The sequence below is a fragment of the Chlamydomonas reinhardtii genome, chromosome 17 (genome assembly GCF_000002595.2).
Source record: "Chlamydomonas reinhardtii strain CC-503 cw92 mt+ chromosome 17, whole genome shotgun sequence".
NCBI classification, from domain to species: domain Eukaryota; kingdom Viridiplantae; phylum Chlorophyta; class Chlorophyceae; order Chlamydomonadales; family Chlamydomonadaceae; genus Chlamydomonas; species Chlamydomonas reinhardtii.
In genome coordinates, this window is record NC_057020.1 from 4,664,884 (window position 1) to 4,686,903 (window position 22,020).

General features: G+C 67.0%; 2 protein-coding genes across 2 annotated transcripts; one reads left to right on the forward strand and one right to left on the reverse strand.

The window, feature by feature from the left end:
- Positions 1 to 4: 4 nt before the first annotated feature.
- On the reverse strand, positions 5 to 10,850 carry CHLRE_17g733400v5 (uncharacterized protein). The gene is made up of 24 exons (XM_043072474.1): positions 10,426 to 10,850; positions 10,023 to 10,176; positions 9,588 to 9,765; positions 9,248 to 9,285; positions 8,861 to 9,006; positions 7,919 to 8,613; positions 7,647 to 7,738; positions 7,360 to 7,500; positions 7,020 to 7,175; positions 6,358 to 6,753; positions 6,142 to 6,228; positions 5,927 to 5,953; positions 5,695 to 5,789; positions 5,420 to 5,465; positions 4,786 to 5,010; positions 4,393 to 4,428; positions 4,090 to 4,166; positions 3,719 to 3,820; positions 3,219 to 3,492; positions 2,904 to 2,960; positions 2,521 to 2,670; positions 2,135 to 2,284; positions 1,843 to 1,977; positions 5 to 1,647 (listed from the first exon to the last, which is right to left on the reverse strand). The coding sequence occupies exons 1-24, from the start codon at positions 10,602 to 10,604 to the stop codon at positions 1,549 to 1,551; spliced, it is 3,735 nt and encodes a 1,244-aa protein (XP_042914933.1). The 5' UTR covers positions 10,605 to 10,850; the 3' UTR covers positions 5 to 1,548.
- A 3,930-nt stretch (positions 10,851 to 14,780) lies between these two features.
- Positions 14,781 to 22,012, forward strand: CHLRE_17g733425v5 (uncharacterized protein). Its single transcript, XM_043072475.1, has one exon. The coding sequence runs from the start codon at positions 15,459 to 15,461 to the stop codon at positions 21,792 to 21,794; it is 6,336 nt and encodes a 2,111-aa protein (XP_042914934.1). The 5' UTR covers positions 14,781 to 15,458; the 3' UTR covers positions 21,795 to 22,012.
- Positions 22,013 to 22,020: the final 8 nt, after the last annotated feature.

A 22,020-nucleotide genomic window follows, 5' to 3' on the forward strand; every position in this document is an offset into this window, starting at 1 on the left:
TTGTCAAGCGGAGAACGCTTTCACATTTTCTGGCCACTGCCCCTGCTAAGGAGCGGGCCTATCAGTCCTATAAATTGCGTTGTAACTGATTTCTCTGCACATTTTCGCGCTTGTCAGGGAAGCGCAGTTACTCGCGTCGTTCATGCCCAGCGTTCGTTTTTGCGCTTCGGGACCCAGTAAAACGTATAGAGGATGCAAAGAAGAAGCGATTGATAGATATAGATTGTCAAAATTCGCGCTGTAGCGCAAGCGCACAGAATTCGTTCACACTTGCGAGGCCATATGTAGGTAGCTTCGCTAACCAGTTGGCGGGTGCTGATTAGGGAATGCGCGTCACCCAGCGCCGATCTGCGAGCCCGTGTTTCGAGGCGTTACCGTGGCCCAGTATGGCCGATGGTTGCAGACAACCCCCCCCTCCCCCAAATTCGCTAACCATCGACAGCAGCTACGGACCCACCAAGCAAGCTAGGGCAGCAGCAGCGAGCAGGAGGGCCAGGTAGGACCGCCCAGTGACAGCTGTACGCTCACACAGCGCTGGCAAAGCAAGTCCGTGCTGCACGCACCACAGCGCAATGCCGAGGGAATGCCGGAACAAACCGACTTGGGCATTCACTCCGACGCGTACCACCGGTGTGTCCATTCTATGTGAGCCACGGACCTCCTGCGGTCCAAGCTTGCCCAGGCAGATCTCGACGTATCTCGATGGCCCCTGCGTGCCCGCGCCTAAGGTTGGCCCCTCTTGTAGCAACGCCATGATACGGTATCGACTCTGCGGCGTCAAGGAGCCCAACACCCGGCCACGTAGGTCAGCGGTGATAATATCTGTGTCTCATTGTGCCCTTGGCCCGTGTAGCATAAGCGGCATCCTTAACGCCCCATCGCAAGCTCTGCTGATATCCAAAATCCCGATGCACAACGCATACCAACAACAATCATGTTCAGACCAAAGAATTGGGGTTGATTGCAGGCCTTCGGCCCAATCGCTTCTCTCCGCGTTGCGTTTCGCCGCACGATGCACACCGAATAAAGACAGCCGGATCACCATCGCACTCAGTGATGTACAGTATCTAGCGCATTCCCAGGCATAGAAGTCCTCAAAACGCCCCTATCCATTCTTTGGAACGCCCCCCAGCTATGTCTACAACAAAGCATCAGGGTAAGTGCAGGCCTTACGATTGTCACACATGTTTCACTCACATGCCTTCACGGCGACACCACGGGCATGCCACCTCCATTGACATACCAATGGCGCCGCCGCCTGGCCATCAACCCCTCTCCGTGTTTCGCATTTGTGTTGGTTTCCGGTCTTCGCCCGCGGCTTGGTTGCCTCGGCTTGACCTGGGCCTTACCTGCTCCGTGCTCAGCCGTACCTTGTTAACCTCCCTCAACTAGGAGGACACACACTCGCTACCACCCGGTGTCTCACTACGTCTACCCATGCTGATAATCCCCTAACAACTGAACTTCCTTGGTAAAATGGCCATACAGTCACACTGTACTCGCCGCTGCAGGCTTCCAGGCCGTGCCCCAAGGTAGCGCTCCCTCCCTCTACTTGCACCACGCGCTGTACGCGCGGCCCAGCACGCCCACGCTGGGGCGCCGGTGCGCGCCGATGGTCCGAGCCAGGGCTGTGGCCTTGTTGGCCACCTGCGGACAGCCGGGCACGCGGCAGGCAGCAGCAGGCGATAGGCACGGGGGAGCACAAGCACAAGGGAGGTGTGGCTTGCGGCAGGCTGGAAGGCAGGGAAAAACCCAAGAGTGCACCCCCATGCAGGCCTCCTTGCCTTCGTCCCTCCACGCGCACCCCTGCGCCGCCCAGTGTCCCCACGCCATGGCCCCCACCTGAATAAGCGCGAACATGAAGCTGAACACGCGCACGGCGTCGTCTGGGTTGGTCATGCGGGGCAGGAGGTCCTCAGGCGCCGACATGACACCCACGTGGTAGACGGTGCGGCGGCGGAGCACGTGGTTGCGGATCTGGAGGGCGGCCAGCCAGGGGCGGGGGAGCAGGGGGGCGAGGCGAGGTGAGGTGAGGTGAGGCTGCCCAACCCATACAGCTGACCTTCTTGCAGCGCCCCTGCTGTGCCCTAGCACCCTGTGCGACAGGCGGCGCCCCAATGCCCCCACTCCGCACCTGCAGCCTCCTGCGGTGCAGCTCCTCCACTGCCGCGGCCACCGCCTCCGCCGCCGCCTCCACCTGGGCCTGACTGGCGGCGCCGCCAGCCAACAGCTGCAGCTGCGCGGCGGCGGCGGCGGCCATGGCGTCCACAGCCTCGAACACGTACTGCGGGAAGGCAGGCAGGCAGGCAGGCAGAAGCACAGCAGTAGCAGCGACAACAACAGAACGAGGGGGATGAGCAGGTGAGCGCGGGTTGGGGCAAGGCGCGTAAGAAACTGGGGCCCACATGCCCAAGCCACAAATGAAGAAGAAGCCCCATGCATGGGGATTCCACGGCGGTACGGCAACTGCTGCGGCCGCACATACACGTACACATGCCGTGCCGTACACGTGTCCCTCACCATGGTGTCGCCGTACAATGGCACCACGATGTGCTCAAACGCCCAGCCGCTGAAGCAGCCCCTGAGGGCCGGCGCCGCACTGGCCATGAGCGCCAGAGCCGCAAGTCGATCCAGCAGCGCCTGACTGCCGCGCAACACAGCAAACACAACCTGAGGTAGGGCGGGCGGGAGGGCGGCGGGAGGGCGGGCGGTGAGGAGAGGGCCGGCGCAATTCAGTGGCTTTCCCGAGGGACACAGCTGGTGGCAGGGCGGCAGTGGTGGTGCAGCGCCTTACACGCTAGACACACACACACACACACACACACACACACACACAGCGGGCTTTCGTTTTCTTTTTTTAACACAGCAGGATGCTCCAAGCGCTGCCAGGGTCCTGCACGCACCCGAGGTGTGGCCAGGAAGCCGCGGCTCCACACGGTCGTGTCCTTCATCAGCGACACCTGTGCATGTGTGTGCGTGCGTATGTGTGCCATAAGAAACAACAATACGAAGCCCGACCAGACGGCGTCGGAGTTACTTACGGATACCTACCAATACCGAGCGTCGTGTGTGTGTGTGTGTGTGATGTTGTGTGTGTATACACGGAAAAGGCGTCGGCGTGCTCACGGCATGCACACGGGCCCAACGTAAACGCAAAACTCCCGCTAACCCGCCACATTGTGTCGGTCCACATCGACACAACGCCAAGCCGCACGCACCTGCACGGACGTCAGCGGACCCGCCACCAGCGCCTGAAGGGGCGTGGGCGGCGGACCCGCGGGCGCCGGGACGCCCTTGGGCCGCGCCTGCGGCTGCGGCGGCGCCGGAGGCCCGCCAGCAGGCCCCCCGGCAGGAGCAGCAGCAGTGGCGGGAGCATGTGGTGACGATGCTGGCGCCTGGGCACTGGGGGCAGTGGGCAGCGGCTGGGAAGGCGCGCCGTGCGCCGCGCACACGGCGGCGGCGGCCGCCTCGCCGTGGACAGCCGTGTAGGCCCTGAAGCAACAGGTGCACGTGCGAGCGAGGCGCGCGCATTTAAGAAACAATGGGTTGTGATGCGGTGGCGCTTCCGTACACAAACCACAAGGACGACACTGGTTGGCAGCCGCCAGGAGCCCACCAGCCCCCTGCTCCCGTGCCCTGCTCCCCTGGTTCCCTGGCCGCTGACTCCATCAGCCCCCATCAGCTGCCCTGCCCCCCTCAGCCTCCTGCCCATCCCCACCTGAGTCCGTCGTTGTAGTAGCTGGCGTAGTAGCTGCGCACCAGGCGGCAGGCGGCCAGGAAGGAGGAGCCCATCACGTCCAGAGCCCAGTCAGAAGTGTACCTGGGGGGGATAGCCATCCATGGGATGGTGTGTATCATATATGAAGTGAAGTGCCGACGTCCAGAGCGGGGAGGGGGGAGAGCGAGGCGCAGGTGGGGCGGAGGTTGAATAGAAATGCAGGGTCGCGCTGCCAGCTAGCAGGTGGCGTTCAGAGAGGGGAGGGTTGCCGGTGGATCGATCACCCATCTCACCCGACTAACTGAACCAAATCTCACCCTATCCACCCACCCGCCCACCCACCCACCCTACCCAACCGCCCGGTCACCCACCATGGCAGTACCAGGTTGGACAGCAGCACGGGCACACTGCAGCCAGCCATGACCGACAGCACTCGCGCGGCGTACACCTGCAGGGGCAGAGAGGCATTGAGGCAGTGAGGCAGCGGATCAGCGAGGCAGAGGCCCGGGCAGAAAGCCACGTAAGCGACTGGCAACAGGCGCAGCGTGGCTGAAGGCTTGGCTGGTCGGTCGGACGGCAAAAGGTATCTGCATCCTCCGTCGCTAGATCCCCATCCCAACTCCCGCTTAGAGGGTGTGGAATCAACTGCCGCGCTCCAGCAGCCCCCGCCTCACCTTGACGCTGCCGGTGGCGTCGCAGCAGCCGCGGTACTGCAGGCAGGCAACACAGGGCACGGAGCACCACACAACACAACATGATTAAACCGCACTACACGAAATGATGGTGGCAACGTAGACATGGCGGCCCCACCAGGCACTAGGCCGTGGGCACAGGCTGTGAGGGAGGCCACCTGCCCACCGCCCCACCACCCACACCGCCTCACCGCCACGCCGCACTGCCCCACAACCACGCCCCACCGCCCTCCATCTTGCACCGCCACGCCGCCCACCGGCCCCCCCATCATGTGGCCCCACACTCCCCGCCCCCAAACCGCGCCTGGCACAAGATATGGCCCCCACACCCACGATGATGGCCCCCACACCCACGATGGTGGCCCCCACGCCCACCTGGCACAGGATGACGGAGGACAGCGTCATGAGCGTCAGCACGATGCCCGCGCGCAGCGCGTGCGCCGAGGTGCAGCCCACCAGGAAGGTGTAGACGCAGATGATGACCATGAGGCCGTAGGGGTTGGTGGCCAGGTGCGTGTCCAGCATGGCCAGGTAGCCCAGCGTGCCGCCAATCGCCGTGCCAACCACCCAAAACGTCACCTTGCTGATGGTGGCCTCGACCTGGCATGGGGATGGGTGCGGTTGGTTGGCGGTTAGGTGGGGTAGTTTATTTCCATCCCAAACAAACCAGGACCTGGGGGGAAGAGGAGTGGGAAACGACGTGCAGCGGGATGCGTGTGTGTCATGGAATTGTCGCCAGCAGTTGGGTTGGAGGGAGAGCGGCCCAGCCCAGCCCCAGCCCAGCTCCAGTCCCAGTCCCGGCGATGTGCCCATACACGACGGCACCCAGCCGTCTGCCGGCCTTTCCTCGTTCTCTCACCGCTACACGCATACACACACTCACACACACTGGCAGGCTCCGTTTGCTGTGTTTTAACACACACACACACACACACACACACACACACACACACACACACACACACGCACGAAGACACACGCATGAGCCCCGTCTCTGCGCCAGTCTCACCCGCTCGCTCATGGCCAGCACCGCCGCGATGTAGCCGAACATGGGCCTGCGTGGTGGCGGCGGGTGGTGGCGGCGGGTGGTGGCGGGTGGTGGCGGTGTGGGGCTGTTCTCACCCATTCCAGGCAGAACTCAGTCAAGCGACATTGACACGAGGACGCATGGCAAGAGCGGAGGGTCGTTCGAAGACTGGCAAACCCTGGCGTCTCATCAAAAGGGGCTGAAACCACTTGGCTACCCCAGCATGCGGAGGCCCGGGTTGGTTCCCGGTTTCTCACCGGTATACCGCCACATCGCGTGTGTCGTCCTGCTCCGACAGCCCCAGGATGAGCAGCAGCACGGTCACCAGGCAGGCCCAGTACTTGGCGCCGGCCTGAGGGGGTGGGAGGGTGGGAGGGGGAGGGGTGGGTGGGTGGATGGGAGGGTGGGAGGGTTACCAGCAGGTGGAAGTTTGGTCCACAGGTCGTACAGCATCATGCAGCGCAGTGCAGACGTTACACGCGCACGCACCTGGAACACGCGGCTCCGCAGCAGTGCCTGCAGCAGCAGTCGCGGCACAGCAGGGTGGCAATGTTGCATGAGCGGCAATGGCGTGAGCTTTGTTGCCCTTGTGTCGCCGTGTCACGTATGGCGCTATGCCAGCAAGCCAGCCCCCGCCACAGGACGCCCAGACCATTCCCCACCAAGCTCCCCCTCCTCCACAGCTGCTCAACCACCCACCCCACCTTCCAGCCCGCGCCGCGCCTCAGCGCGCTCAGCTCCGCCCCCAGTGTGTGTACCAGGCTGGTAACAAGCGGAAGACCCAGGGCCACCTGGGGGAGAAACAGGCAGGTGTGTGGGCGGAGGAGATAGGTGCGTGTGATGAGAAGCGCACGTGGCGTTGGTACCCCTTGCACACATTCCCACATGCCCGCACCAGCAGTCCTGCCACCAGCACGCACCAGTGTCAGCTGTACTGCCCAGCCGAAGTTGTGTTGGAACCAGGTCGGGGGCGGCGGCAGTCCCGGCGGCGGAGGTCCGGGCGGAGTTGACGGGGCAGCAGCCGCAGCCGCAGCCGGCTTGGGCGCCTCTTCGTCTCCGCCCTCTACTCCCTCCGCCACCGCCTGCCCGCCGCTGCCGCCTCCCGCAGCCGGCGCCGCGGCCACTGCAACCGCCACCGCGCCTCCCTCCCCAGCTGGGTTCTGCTGCTGGTGTCCTGCCGGCGGCGCCTGCTGCACGGTCGCGGGTGTGGGCGGCGGCATCGCAATGCCGTGCGCCGCCGCCACCGCGCGCTCGAGTCCCTCCATGGCGTCGATGAGGCTGTTGGTGAGCGTCCACATGAAGGCGATGCCGCGCATCTGAGACAGGTGCCAAAGGAGCAACAGGGGCAGCAGGAGCACACGCGGCGCACACACGGCGCATCAGCACAATGTGCACGCCATTGATCGTATCAACGCAACCGGTCGTGCAGCCCACCAGCCGGCAGCTACGCCGCACAACCACACACATACAGAAGTGCCACACAGCCGCACACACAACACGCACATACCTCCACACCACACCACACCACCCGCCCCACACCAGCCGCCCCACATCACCCGCCCCGCCCAGACCTCCCTCGCACCCGGTGTGCCTCGATCATGCGCAGCTTGCCGGCGCCGCCCGCCGCCCGCACGCGGCCCCAGTAGCCCTGGAAGGCCTGCCGCGTCACGTCCCGCAGCTCCTCCTTGGACTGCTGCCAGGTGCGGCCGAACGCGGCGCTGCACCCGCGGATGCGAGCCTGGAGCGCACACACGGCGATACAGGCGTGGGGATGCACGTGTGGGTGCATGCATGTACGAAATAACCTATACCGAATTGGCGAGGCGGCAATAATGAGACTGGAAGGGCCACGGTTTAAACTCTGATGACGGGAAGAGTCACGTTGCTCTCCGCCCGACCCCGCCCCGCCCCACCGCACGCACCGCCTGGTCGCCCCCTCGCGCGCGGTGCCGTATGGCGTCCGCCAGTGTGGCGCACGTGGCCGCCACGTGGGCGTGCACCCGCCGGAAGTACGGCACGATGTCCACCTCGAAGTAGCACGTGAGCGAGGCGTCGGCCATCACCTGCGGGGAAGGGGGAAGGGGGTGGTTGGGTGTGTTCTTACGGCGATAAGCGCAAGGGGAAAGAAGAGTAGGAAAGGAACCCGTGAAGGGACAACTCCGTGTTTGCCGGCTCTGCTGCCCCCCCCACCCCCGACGCATGCGCCAACCTGCAGGGTGCAGGCCTCCCCCACCAGTCCCTCCAGCGCCGCCACCCGTGTCAGCAGCTCCTCCGCCGCGCCCACCACCCGGCCCCAGGCGGCTGCAGGCGGCAGGGATGAAAGGAAGCACAGGCGAGCGAGGGAGGAGAGGCGAAGGCGAGGGAGGAGAGGTGAAGGCGAGGGCGGAGAGGTAAAATGAAGGAACTGAGCTGGAGGACTTGCCAGCTATATAGCAGTTATGCAGCCCCGACGGTGGTGTCACTTCGCGTCCTTCAGCTTACGTGGGTTGATGGGCGCGGCCAGGAACAAGGGCGGCTCCAGGGACGCGGCGCCGATGCACATGCGGGCGCGCGCCAGCAGCGGCCGCAGCGCTGCAACCGGCAGGCCGCCGTGGACGCCCGCCGTCAGCGGCGGCATGAGCAAAGGCTTGGGCGTCGGCGGCGGCTTGCCGCCGCTATCTCCACCAGCCGGTTGCTCCTTCTCATTCGCCTGCTCTGCGCCCTGGGTTTGCTCGCTCGTGGCGGCGGCGCCAGCCGCCTCCGGGCCGCCGGTGCCCTTGCGCGACGGTTGGGGCGGCGGCGGTTGACGGTTGCGGTGGTGGTGATGGTGCAGCGGCGCCGTCAGCTCGCGCAGCAGCTGCAGGTAATCGTCATCGTTGAGGTCGTTGTTGTCTTCCATCGCCGCCTCAACCTCCAAGTCGCCATCACCGCCGGAGCCCGAGGAAGAGTACGTCTGGCTGCTGACATCGCCGTCGCCGTCGCGGTCAGCGGCGCCTGCGGCGCCGCCCGCCGCCGTGTCGGCGTCCGGCGGCAACAGCGACGCTGCAGCCGGCTGCGGCGGCTTGCCCTTGCTGTGCTTGCTCTCTTTACTGTCCTTGCCGTCCTTGCCGCCTCCACCGCCGCCGCCTCCATTATAGCTTGGCCGGCGGCAGAAGGCCTGCGAGGGGTCCTCCGGCTTGAAGGCCGCGGAGGCGTACCTGCGGATGTGCACGCACGCGGCAGCCGGGCGCAACAGAGCTCAGCGCTCATCTGGGTCAAGCACGCACGGCGCCTGCCGCACCTACACCGCCACGCCACGCCACGCCGCGCCACGCCACGCCACACATACACACGCTCACACATACGCCGCCATCTGGCCCTCAAGCGCCGCCGCGCGCGCCCGCACCAGACCAGACCCTTGCTTGCGGGGTAATTGCCTTTGATACTTTTGAAGCACACAAGTACCTGGCCGCTGTCACTCCGGCGCCCCGCACCGCCTCCGCCACGCGCTCCCGCATTTCGTCCGCAGCTAGTGTGGGCAGCACCACCACGCCCATCACCGCGGCCGTGCCTGCGCCCACAGCCATGGCCAGCTGCAGGTGCCCCACCACCTGCGTGTGGAGCGCCGGATGAGGTGCACACATACACACGCTCAGTGCTTTCCATGCATGCACAGCATGCTCGCATGCAGACAGGCGTCGCACTGCATCGCATGCACGGTCCTTGTGTGTTCCGTCCATCCCTTGCGCTATCAAAAAACACAGGGCGCCAGCGACGTGGGCGGGCGTGTGAGGCGGGGTCCAGGCGTGCAGAGAACGTGCCAAGGGTTGATGTGTCATGCTCTCGACTCACGTCTCGCCACAGCGCTCCGTGATCCCGCACGAACTGGCCTGTAGGACGCGGGGGCGACGGTTTGAGCGGACGCACATACGGCCGTGCGTGGCTTGGTCGCCGAGTTGGCTGGGAGAGCGCGCTGACCCACATCAGTCTTCATCAGCAGCAAAGCATAACTTGCCGATTTCCCAGACAGCACGACAAGCCGACACCCCCCACAAAGCTGCACGCTCCTGGCCTGTGCGTCCTGCGCTCACACGCACGCAGTCGTCCGCGGGGCCCCTGCCAGCGAAGTGCAAAATCCCCTCCCCTCCCCCGGCAACGCTTTCACGCCACTGCCAGTGTGCCAGCCACTCACCGACGATGGTGGTGAGCCCGAAGGCCAGGCAAGACACCATGCCCAGGACCCACAGGAAGGGCGGATTGGCGCCCATGCGGTTTACCACCAGCACCGCCAGCACCGCGGCACTCAGGCAGCACAGGAATGCAGAGTGGCCCGAGGTGCCCGGCTCCCCGACGACCAGCGCAAAGCTCAGCTGCAGGCGCATGCAGGAGCAGGTACAAAAGGAGATGAGGCGTGTCGCACATGTGGGAATGGAGGAACGCGAGGCGGTCCACGAAGGACGCAGGAAGCGACAGGACTGGGGTAGACGGTGACGGCAAGCGCCGTCCCAACGCACGAAGCCGAAGAGACAGACTCTTGTTTTGTCCTGCTGCCCAGAGCAGTGTAATTGAACCGCGCTTCACGCGCCAACGTGATTTGATTGCGTGCTTACTGCCCGACTAAACTCACCACGCACCCCGCCAGTGTGGTACCCCACAGCAAGGAGCCGCACACCATGGCGCACCCCAGCAGCTTGGTGCCCACGTGGCCGTCCTGGCTGACCAGCACGCTGCACACCACGTACAGCGTGGCGGACAGGCAGGACTGCAGGAAGCGCATCTTGCTGCAGATGCAGGTTGAGGAGATGTCCGAGATGGGCGGTGGAAGGAAAGAGCCCAGGGAGGGCGTCGGGGGGCGGGGTTGCGTTGTTTCAGTGGCAGGGGAGTCGGTGAAGTGGGGATTTGAGGTGCTCAGCGACGTGGCATGCGTCAAGGAGGTTCGTGTTGCCGTCAGTGGACGGTGAGGGGGTCAACGTGATACACCGGAAACAGAAATATGCCATACGTGAGCACGCAGACGAGCTCGCACTTACTTGACAAACGTGAACAAGCAGATGATGAACATGCCTACTGTAAGCTGAGCCGCGCACTGGAACAACGGCGACAACATAAAGCTCTTGAGTCCTGCAAGAATGGAGTTCGGCGCCCGGCGTTTCTGCGCCATCCCCTTCGCTGACTCCTTGGGTGCATCAGGAGACGACCCTGTCGCCATCGTTCCAGGGCTGCCAGCCACAAACTCGCGTCCAACACGTTTAGGGTTGACACATTCAAGCGTCGTCAGAAAGGCTGCAGATTGCAGATAACAAATCGCAGTGTATGATAAGCAAGTAGCTTATTTTCCTATAGACTTCTGCGGACCTCGTTGCCGGGTTCATGACGCTGAAGACCGCGTAAGTTTGGCTCGAGATTACAGTGCCTTCATGGGTGCGACATGCCTCCGTTTACCATTGCGTGGTATTATGGCCAAGGGCTAATGTCCAACTCATTTGCAAATAGGGGTAAGGATCTTGGGTCAACCACCGTGGCAGCACGCGTGCTCCCAGGCGCGCCCCCTTGCGCGCCCCTACTTGCTCCAGCTCACCGGCTGTCCACCCAACCGCAGACCTCTCACCCATCTTCCGCCCCCAACCCAGGTCCCGCACAGCGAGCCTTGCTCCGATTAGGCGTCAGGAATAAGCGAGGTCCACCCCCCTGGGTCTGCCGCATGCATGGAGGAGACACCCTGGCCGGCAACCGCCGTGTGCCCGGCCAGCGTGCACGCCACCTTGGCGGACTGCACCCCCCTGCCGACATCCCCACCCAGCGCCCAGGCGTGCAGCACGCCGTCTCGCAGCACCAGCATCAGCTGTGCCTCCTCACCTCCGGCGTGCTGTTGTCACTGCACACCATGCTCGTGCCCCGCACAACCCCCGCTGCATGGGCATGCGCGCCTTTACGCCCCATTGCTCTACTTATTGCTGCCGCCTGCACCCTGCCTCCCCCTGTTTTGTGCACATGTCGCCCGGCCTTGTTTTTGCACTCTGCTCGCATTACTGAGACCTTCCTTGCAGCGGCTCACGGTGGACGCCGACAGTGCTCGTATCTTCCTTCTTTTCGACAGAAATTTGCCCAAAATAGCCTCCGGCGGAAGAATTTTTTGATTCCTGTGGCCAAAAATCTGTGAAAACGCTTCAGATTTTAAGGGGTCTTTCTGAGAAGCGCAGAAGACATTTTGGGGCGTTTCTGTCACTTGTCCGGGCCCAAGGCAAGGGTGACTGAGGTTCCCCTAGATAATCTACGGCGTGTCCTGCTGGTACCATGGGGGCACACCACGATAGGTCAGCCTTCTACCAGGGGAGTCATGCCGTGGGTGAGTGAGCATGATGAGCATGGGTGAGGGCGCTGGGGTTTGGCGTGGGGATGGGCCACGATTTGCCATGGAGCCGGTGCCAACGTAGTGTTAACGTGGCAACAGCAACCTCACCCCGCACTCTGTGACAATGGCACATCCCGTGCGGCGGAATTTTTTGCTGTGCCGGAGCCGGAACGTGGGCTGGGGGCAACAGCAACCTCACCCCGCACGCTGTAACAATGGCGCATGCCGTGCGGCGGAATATTTTGCTGTGCCGGAGCCGGAACATGGGCTGGGGGCAACAGCAACCTCACCCCGCACGCTGTAACAATGGCACATCCCGTGCGGCGGAATATTTTGCTGCGTTGGAGCCGAAACATGGGCTGGGGGCAACAGCAACCTCACCCCGCACGCTGTAACAATGGCGCATGCCGTGCGGCGGAATATTTTGCTGTGCCGGAGCCGGAACGTGGGCTGGGGGCAACTGCAGCCGCATGTGGCACGCTGCAACAGGACAACCTTGTTTGGCAGTACACCGGATGCTCAGTACCAGCCATGGCGTGCCCCTGGCCCCCCCCCCTGGCCTGACACGAACCGTGCATACCGTAGTGATACAAAGGTTTCGGGTTTTGAATGTTCGGGACAGGGTACAAATATACATTGAAAGTTATTCGGGAAATTAAATATTCGGGACGGCCGCCGGCGAAAAATGCAAGTCTGATCCAGAATTTCGGGACTCCCGGGCAGTCCGGCCAGGCCGCCCCGGACACGCATCGACGACTGTGTGTCGTGCACAATGGCCCCGTGGCTCAGCCTTTCTGCACGCCAAATGTAATGTACTTGTCAGGAAGACTCCTCAAAGTCCTTTAGTATGACACTTGATTGCACTCCGTGCATCGGTGCATGGCGCATTCGAAGTAGTAAGGCCGGGCGTGCTGGCCGGCGTGTGGTGGTAAGACCCCCTTGACCCCCTCCAGGCGCGCGCAGCGCGCGCTCCGGAAAATAGAATATCCGAAAGGTGATATTTATTTTCGGGACCGAGAAGGCGAAATAATCAATTAAATAGGTTCGGGAGCGGATTCGGGACCGCCTCCCGAACTTTGCTCCCCGAAACCTTCGTATCACTACGGTAGGTCGGGGGCAGAGCCCCCGGAAAAATTTTGGGGAACAAAGATGCGGCGGCAGCGGGTTTCTGAAAATCAAAGATGCCCTTTTCCGGAAATCTGTCACTGGCGCCGCACCTGCCTTCTTAAGATACGAGCACTGGACGCCGATGTGCTCTGCAGCCCTCCCGCACGGCATTGTGTGTTGTCTGTGGCGTGTGGCCTGGCCGGGCGACCCGGAGCGCGAGGAGTGCGCAACAGCATTTCAGCTCGCCACCAGCTCAGTTCGCCCCAGCCTCAGGTGCTCAGCCTCATGTCGTGATCAGCACTACACATCCGCTCTGGTCACGGTATTACTGGTAACGGGGGGCTGGGCAGTCTCCGGGGGGCGACGTATTTCCATGATCGTCGGTGCCTGGGCTGGGTGCAATTTGTTTATCCGGCCGCAACTACATTAGGCACTTGCTTTGCCTTTTTCATGTCCCATATACCCTGGCCGGCAAGTCCTTAGGGACTGCGTGAGTCCAAGGCCCTAGATTGCCGAAATGGCATCATATAACATACATTAAGGTCTGTGAATGGTTCCCGGGCATGAACTCGAGCGAGAGCCGAAGTCGAAATGGTAAGTATCGCGCTCGCCAGGACTCACTGAAACTTGCCCAACGCTATCAGGATGGCATCTATATGTGAAATGTAGTCGACGGCGCTAAAGACAGGCCCCAAATACCGCCTTTGGTCAGTTCCGCGAGTGACTTGACCCCTGACCAACATGTTTTCATCCTCTGCCGAACGCTACTAGCCAATTAGGATGTAAGTGGTATATCTATGAAAAGGTGGCGTCTAGATCGTGCGGTAGGATTTGCCCCGGGCGACTCCAGGAGCCCTCCGCGGGAGCCCTCCAAGCGTGCGGGTTTGGCTGGGACCATGCAACCCCGGACAGTGTGCGCCGTACGACACTTCTGAAGTCCTCCTCCGAGGTTTGAACCGTGCCAGCCTCGGAGAAAAACGTCTGAAGGTGCTACCGGCGCCTCGAAGTTGGTTGGACTCATCCGACCAAAGCGGGAGTGGCACCCGGGTGTGGCACGCAGTCCCTGGCACACGGCGGCCCCAACGGTCGATGAGATGCGTGTTTGGTGAAATACTTGCGTAATTGGTGTACTTGACATGCCGGTGGCAGCGCGGATGTGGCAACATCCTCCAGTCTTCCAAGATCCGGACCCCGGAAGTTAACCGGCGTCAACCTCAAAAGGTGCCTGTGACGCACATAGACCTGCTGAGCTCGTCGCCCAGCCCTGGCTTAGTGCAACAAAGCAGCACCACAGGCCGGAGCTTTGACGCGCTTGGGCCGATCCGAACAGGCCCGAAGGACGAGCGTGCGCAGGTGAACCTGTCGTGCGCCGTTGCCGGCGTGTGTCATTCACCGGCAACCAGTGCCTGAGTATGAGTCATGAGGCGGGTAACAGCGTGTGAACTTAGGAGCGGGAAGTTACCCCAGCGGTTGAGAACTGACGAGCTGTGGGTGGGTTGTGCGAACTACGTCCCGGTGTGTGGCTAGAGGTTTGGCGTCTGTGGTTTAATTGTAGCCGTGTGACGGTGGTGTCTCTCTGGCTCTGGCGTCACCTTCGCCTGCACTGCGCAGGGCGAAGGCTCGTGGGCTCGTGTTGGAGGCGTTGGGCAGCTGGTCATGCGGGCGCTGAGCTGAGGAGGAGCTGCGTTGGGGGTCTGTTTGCCGTGGTGCTTTATAAGTGCGTGCTCAGGGGAGCTTGGGGTCCAGGTTTCGTAGACGGGCGGTTGGCTTGCCCTGCTGGGTGGTGAGCGTTGGGTGTCGGGCAGGGGGCCGCCCATGCAGGAGGCGGTGGCTCCCTAGTCCCGCAACACCGGCCCTGGCCCGTTGTTGCGGTGTTGCTCTCTCTCACACGACCTATCGTGCGTAGCTTTGTGAAAGCATCGGAGTGATCAACCGACTGCTGCCTCAGACTCAATACCTGGGGCCGGGCTGCGGAGCGCTTTCACGCAACCAAACTCAACCACGGGGCATCAGTTACCAGCCGCTCGCACGCAGCCGCTGTAGCTAGCTCAATTAAGGCCCGCTCGGCTTAGTCCACCGAGCGCCCAGCCAGCTGGGAAAGACCGCCCTCGCCCCCGGAGTCGCCATCGACAGCTGACGAGCAGTCGACCGTCCGCCCTCTGGCCCTAGCGAGTGGCCGCCGCCACAGCGCCTTCAGCAACACCGCAACCTCGCGATTCGCCTCGCAGCGGTCGTGGGGGAGCGGGCTGGCGATTTCGCATCCTCGACACTCGCTAAGTGATTCACAGCTGAGTTACTTGCGAGCTTGGGTGCACTTCTGGTGAACTGGGAGCCCATTTGTGTGTCAGCAACAGCGGCTAATCCTGCTTGCTTGTTCTGCACAACGACTGGGACCCGACTGGCCAGTCGGTTGGGCTGCCCTGGGAAGGCCGAACGCGCTCCGTGCTTGCACACCGCGCTCCGCACTTACCCACACCGAGGCTGACTCCGGGCCCACGCCCCTGTCCCCTCCTGCACCCTTCCGCTGCAGTGCTCGCCGACCCGGCGCAGCCCGCCAGCCAGCTCTGAGCTAACCAGCCGAGCGCCACCATCACGGGGTCAGGCATGACCTCGCCACCCCAGTCGGACCAGGGCCGAGGCCTGCGCCGCAGCCTTCGCGTGCAGGGGCGCGCCACCGCCCCTGCGGCGGCGGGCCCGTCTGCCGCTGAGCGCGTCCAGGCTCACGGCCCCGCGCGGCGGGTGGCCGCCGAGGCACCAGAAGCCGCCGCAGCGCACGCCGCCGCTGCTGCCGCTCCCGCCCCCGCCGCCATCCTTGCGCCCCTCGCCGCTGCCGGAGCCGCCTACGGCGTCGCTGCTGCTGCTGCACCCGTCGCCGCCGCCGCACCCGCCTTCGCCGCCCCCGTGCAGCCGCCCGCCGCTGCCGGAGCCGCCTACGGCGTCGCTGCTGCTGCTGCACCCGTCGCCGCCGCCGCACCCGCCTTCGCCGCCCCCGTGCAGCCGCCCGCCGCCGCTGGAGCCGCCTACGGCGTCGCTGCTGCTGCTGCACCCGTCGCCGCCGCCGCACCCGCCTTCGCCGCCCCCGCGCAGCCGCACGCCGCCGCTGGAGCCGCCTACGGCGCCGCTGCTGCCACCGCGCCCGGCGCCGCCGCCGCACCCGCCTTCGCCGCCCCCGCGCAGCCGCCTGCCGCCGCTGGAGCCGCCTACGGCGCCGCTGCTGCTGCCGCACCCGTCGCCGCCGCCGCACCCGCCTTCGCCGCCCCCGCGCAGCCGCCCGCCGCCGCTGGAGCCGCCTACGGCGCCGCTGCTGCTGCCGCCGCCGGCCCCTCGGCCACCGCCGCCGGCCTACCTCCCCGCCACCCTGGCCGCGCGCAGTCCGTCAGCAACTTCGACCAAGCGTTGCGCAGGGCTTTCGGCGCGCCGGCTGCCCCCCGCAGCGTGCGTGCCACGCCCGCGGCGGGGGTGGGGCTGCAAGGGGCCTTCCTGGCCCTGGGCGTCCCGGATGTACTCCGCCGCCGTGGGCGCACCTGGGCCTCCGATGCCACGGGGTCCAGCGCCAGCTCCTACCGGCCCTCTGACAGCGCGTCGGAGACCTCCTCGACCGCGGACACCGCCTCCGGCCGCCGGCGGGCCGCTGCGCGCGAGCTCACCGAGCTGTCCCCGGCTGGCGCCAACAACGGCCGGCGCGTGTGCAACAACCCCGCCTACGAGGAGGAAGAGGAGCTGCAGGCTGCCCTCGCCCGGTCCCGTCGTGACACCGGCCACCCCAGGCCGCCGCCGCCAGCGGGCCGCGCGGCAGCGTTGCTGACTGAGACGGCCGTCACCGTGCACGAGATGCTGGGTGGTGGCCCCACCGGTGGGCTGGCGTTGGGAGGGCTGGCGCCGGCGGCCTCCCCGCCGCGCCTGGACCGCGCGCGGCGGCGGCACCTGCTCAACCTCGCCGCCAGCAGCCGGCCGTCAGCCTCAGCGGCCTCGAGCTCCTCCGGCCGCTCCGGCAGCTCCCGCCGCACCACCTCCACCTCTGCTCGCTCCGGCAGCGAGTCCATGCACTCCGCACGCAGCCAGCAGCCGTCTGCGTCGCAGCACATCCACCTGCACGTGCACCCCGGGCCATCTCCGGCCGTGGCAGCTGCCCCGCCAGCCGCCGACGCCGGGGCCGACTTCTTCCCCCACCTGGGCGGCTTGCGAGCCCGGTACGGAGCGAGGTTGGCAGCGCGTCTCCGTCGTCACGAGGCTGCCGTGGCCGCCGCAGCGGCCGTCACACCCGCCGCCGCTGCGCCCGCCGCCGCTGCGCCCGCTGCCGCTGCGCCTGCCGCCGCTGCGCCTGTCGCCGCCACGCCTCCTGCCGCCGCCGCGCCCGCTGCCGCCGCGCCCCCCGACGACATGGTTCAGCTGGCCAGGGTCCGCGCTGCCGCCCTCGCGCACCTGCAGCGCCTCCACGCCGCGCTCGGGCCCCCCGCGCCGGCTGCAGCCGCAGCACCAGCCGCCGCCGCCGCTGCTGCCGCCGCTGACGCTCCTGCCCCGCCGGCAGCCGCCGCCGGGCCTGGGCCCGACGCCGCCGCGCCCCAGCCGCCGGTGTCTGTCGTCAACATGGCGTCTTCGTCCAGCTCAAGCTCGGCGCCGGCGAGCGCCGGCGGCTGCCCTCTGTGGCCGATGCCCCTGCCGGCGTGGCAGCCGCACCTGCTGGCGCAGCTGGACCACGCCGCCGCCGCGGCTGCGCCCCCGGCGGCCGCAGCTGGGGCCCCACCGGCGGCTCTAGCTGGCGGCAGTGGTGGAGTGGCACGCATGGGCATGGCTGCTGCCCATCTGGCGGCCGCGGCACCCGCCAACGGGGCCCCGCTCAGCAGCGCAGGCGCCGCCTGGCCTTCGGCGGCAGCAATGCTGCGGCCGGCGCGCCCCATTCCCTCGTGGAGTCAGACCGGGCGGCAGCAGTACGACGGCGAGCGCGCCGGGCGGGCCAGGTTCATGGTGGACGCGCACGGCTACACTGAGGAGCAGGCGGCGTGCGCCGACATCAACAGCCCCTATGCGCAGGACCCGCGCCTAATCGCCCGCGCCCTCATCAACGGCGCATCCGTCCCTGAGTCGCGGGCCTGGGTGTGGAACAACGAGGAGCTCGACGGTGGCCAGCGCACGCTTGAGCGGCATCGCGGGCGATGGGTCGCGGTGGGCGGCAGCCTGGTGGACTGGCGCGGGCAGGCCTTCATCGACGCGGACGGCACCGTGCGGGTGCCGCACGTGGCGCATTTCTGGCTGGCGGAGTTCCTGGCGGCCATGCACACGCCGGCGAGCTTCGGGCCGTCGCCGCTGTTTGGCTTCACCCTGGGCGCCACCGAGGCCGCCACCGCCGCCGCGCAGCGCTTCCTGTCCCTGCACCGCGCGGACACGGCGCTGTGCCACAAGGACATGCTGGGCAAGGTGTTCAGCGAGGGCGTCATGCGCACCGCCGTCACGCAGCCGTGGCGCGACCTGTTCATCATGAACCTCACGCGCGAGCAGAAGGCGCTGCCCGAGGGGCAGGTGCTCTCCGTGACGCTGGTCGCCAACTGCCTCGCGGAGGCGCAAGCGGCCTTCCGCGGCATCGCCGCACCCACCCCAGCCGCCGCGGTGCATGTCACGGCTGCCTCTTCGGCCGCCGCCAGCCCTGCCCCCGCCGCCGCTCCCGCCGCCCCTGCTGCTCCCGCCGCCCCGGCCGCCCCTCCTGCGCCGGCTGCGGCGGCGCCAGCCGCCGCAGCTCATGCGCACCAGGTCAACCAGCTGCCGGTCGTCTCGCAAGCGGACCTCATGCGGCGTGAGAACCTCGTGCCGGACACCACCGTCAACCAGCGGAAGCCCGGCGATGCGCAGTGGTGCCTGTACCACCAGACCAGTCACCACGCGGCGGACCAGTGCCGTGCCTACTCTGCCCTGGTGTCGTCCAACCGGGCCCGGGAGGCGGCGCGCCGTATCGCGACGGGTGAGGGCGCCCGCGCCTTCCACAAGGCGCCGGCGCCGGCGCCGGCGCAGGCCCACGCGCACGTCACTGCCGCGCTACCCGCCGAGACCGCCCAGCCAGCTTCTGCCGCCGCGCTCTGCCCGCCCCACCGTGCCGCGCGCCGCGAGCTGGCGGATGACCTGAGCGTGGCCACGGTGCGTTCGCTGTATGACACTGGCGGGCACTCGGAGCGGCCGCCGCTGCCATCGGCGACCGCGGCCGTCAGCCACAGCCAAGTTGCGGGTGCCTCAGGGATGGAGCTGGGCGACTGCTGGGATGCCGAGTTCGGGCCGGCCCACATCTTCCACCTGGCGGCGCGGCCCCCCAGCTCTGGGCCGATGCAGTCCGCCCTGCCGCTGTCGTTCCAGCCGCTCCCAGCCGCTGCCGCCCGCCGCTGCGCCCCTGCCCCTGCCGACGGCGCCGCCACCCCCACCGCCTCCTCCTCCACCACCACCGCCGCGTGCCCCTCCGCCACCACCGGCAGTGACGCTGCCGCCTCCACCTCCACCCGGCCCGCAGCAGCGATACCAGCAGCCACCGCCGCCAGCAGCGACGGGGCGCCCAGCGGGGCCGACAACCGCGTGCGTGCCCACCTGAACGACGCCAAGTTTGCCGCGCTTCACGCCGTGCTGCGGGACCAGGGCCTGCAGATCACACGCCTGGAGGGCGATGTGCGGCGCTATGCCCGGCTGCTCCGGCGGCTGGACGCGCAGGCCGCGGCAGGCTGCACCCACCACTCGGCCATGAAGCTCGGCCGGGGCGTTGGACCGCTGTTGTTGGTGGACGGGCTGTCGTCGCAGGGCACCCCCTACGCCGCCGCGCTGCCCGACCCCGCCAGCGATGTCACCCTGACAGTGACCGAGGCCGCCAGCTCCCGTGGGCTGCCACTGCAGTACGACACCGGCATCTACGTGTCCAGCGTCGGCGGCGTCACCAGCGAGCTGGCGCAGATCCGGGGTGGCCTGCCACTGACGGTGCTGGCGGGCACGGAGCAGCAGCACACCACACGCGTCGTCTGCTTTGTGGTGCCGGGCCCGCAAGTCTTCGACATCCTGCTCGGCACCAACTGGCTCATTGATGCCTACCGCAGCGTGTGGGACGCGGGCCGCAACATGCTGGGCCTCCGCCTGCCTCACCAGCCGGACGCCAGCCCGCCGGCGGTAGAGCTGCCGCTGCGCCAGCGCAACCGCGCCGCCGGTGCCTGCCACGCTGTCTCGTCCGGGCGAGCGCCCGACACCAGCACCAGCCGCACGGTGATCGCTGCAGCCCTGGCCTGCGTCGCCGCCCCCACGGCGCGGTCCCACACAGATGCAGTCGGCGTGCCGCCCCTGACGGGCACGGGTGCGGGGACCGGTGGCTGCACGTCAGGCGGCCGCAACGGCCCCGAGTCCGACGAAGAGAGCAGCGACTACGAGTCCGGCGAGGAGAGCAGCGACTACGAGTCCGGCGAGGAGAGCAGCGGCTACGAGTCTGGCGAGGAGAGCAGCGGCTACGAGTCCGGCGAGGAGAGCAGCGGCCACGAGTCTGACGAGGAGAGCAGCGATGATGACTCTGGCGGAGGAGGCTCGCCGAGCGCCAGCGCCGGCAGCGCGCCCATTGCACCCGGCCCGCCGACCGCGCGCCCCACCGACGTCCTCTGCGAGCGCTGCGACAGCTGGGACCACCACGCCCGCAGCTGCCCTTGGCGCTGCGACCAGCTGCCGTGCATCCGCTCCTTCAACAAGGCGCAGCGCCGCTGCGCGGAAGCGGCCGTGGCCTGCGGCCCGGCAGACGTTGCAGCTGAGCGCGCCCGCGACCCCGCGCGGTCCCCCTGCCGCGCATTCCCCACCGCGTCGCCATCGCCTCCGCCACCTCCACCGGGCTCTGCTGCGTCGTCGCCGCCCCCGCCGCCTCAGCCGCCCAGCTCCGGGTTGCCTCCACCGCTGCAGCTGCTGGCCGCCGCTGCGCCGACGCCGGCCTATGCCTGGGCACCGCCGTCGCCGGGCTCTGCTGCGTCGTCGCCGCCCCCGCCGCCTCAGCCGCCAGGCTCCGTGTGGCCTCCGCCGCTGCAGCTGCTGGCCGCCGCTGCACCGTCACCGGCCTTTGCCTGGGCACCGCCGTCGCCGGGCTCTGCTGCGCCGTCGCCGCCCCCGCCGCCTCAGCATCCAGGCTCCGCGTCGCCTCCGCCGCTGCAGCCGCCAGGCTCCGTGTTGCCTCCGCCGCTGCAGCTGCTGGCCGCCGCTGCACCGTCGCCGGCCGATGCCTGGGCACCGCCATCGCCGGGCTCTGCTGCGTCGTCGCCGCCTCGGCCGCCCCAGCCGCCAGGCTCCGTGTTGCCTCCGCCGCTGCAGCTGCTGGCCGCCGCTGCACCGTCGCCGGCCTATGCCTGGGCACCGCCGTCGCCGGGCTCTGCTGCGTCGTCGCCGCCCCCGCCGCCTCAGTCACCAGGCTCTGCGTCGCCTCCGCCGCTGCAGCTGCTGGCAGCCGCTGCGCCGTCGCCAGCCCACGCCACGGCACCGCCATCGCCGGGCTCTGCTGCGTCGTCGCCGCCCCCGCCGCCTCAGTCACCAGGCTCTGTGTCGCCTCCGCCGCTGCAGCTGGTGGCCACCGCTGCGCCGTCGCCAGCCCACGCCACGGCACCGCCGTCGCCGGGCTCTGCTGCGTCGTCGCAGCCTCGGCCGCCTCAGCCGCCAGGCTCCGCGCCGCGTCCGCCGGCCTACACCTCGGCACTGCCGTTGCCGGGCTTTGCCGATCTGCTGCCACCACCCCGGCGCTCGCCAGGCTCGCCGCCGCCGCTCCTCGCGCCGTCACCGCAGCGGCCGGGCTCTGCCGCCGACCCCTGGCGGTCAAAACTCCCCAGCGAGACCTGGTGGCAATTCCTGGGCCGCATGCGCGCAGCGGGCATCCACCTGACGGCCATGCCGGAGTCCGAGTGGGCTGGTCAAGGGCGGCCGCCACCGGAAGGCGCTGTGGCGGCGGCCACTCGCTAGGGCCAGAGGGCGGACGGTCGACTGCTCGTCAGCTGTCGATGGCGACTCCGGGGGCGAGGGCGGTCTTTCCCAGCTGGCTGGGCGCTCGGTGGACTAAGCCGAGCGGGCCTTAATTGAGCTAGCTACAGCGGCTGCGTGCGAGCGGCTGGTAACTGATGCCCCGTGGTTGAGTTTGGTTGCGTGAAAGCGCTCCGCAGCCCGGCCCCAGGTATTGAGTCTGAGGCAG

What these genes read in the sequence shown, in the direction of transcription:
- CHLRE_17g733400v5 (XM_043072474.1), bottom strand. Translation starts at nt 10,604, where the DNA reads ATGGCGACAGGGTCGTCTCCTGATGCACCCAAGGAGTCAGCGAAGGGG. An exon ending in GGCGCGGCGCGGGCTGGAAG is followed by an intron (nt 5,954 to 6,141) that starts GTGGGGTGGGTG and finishes CTGCTGCTGCAG; the next exon opens with GCACTGCTGCGGAGCCGCGT. An exon ending in TGCACCGCAGGAGGCTGCAG is followed by an intron (nt 1,978 to 2,134) that starts GTGCGGAGTGGG and finishes GCCGCCCTCCAG; the next exon opens with ATCCGCAACCACGTGCTCCG.
- CHLRE_17g733425v5 (XM_043072475.1), top strand. Translation starts at nt 15,459, where the DNA reads ATGACCTCGCCACCCCAGTCGGACCAGGGCCGAGGCCTGCGCCGCAGC.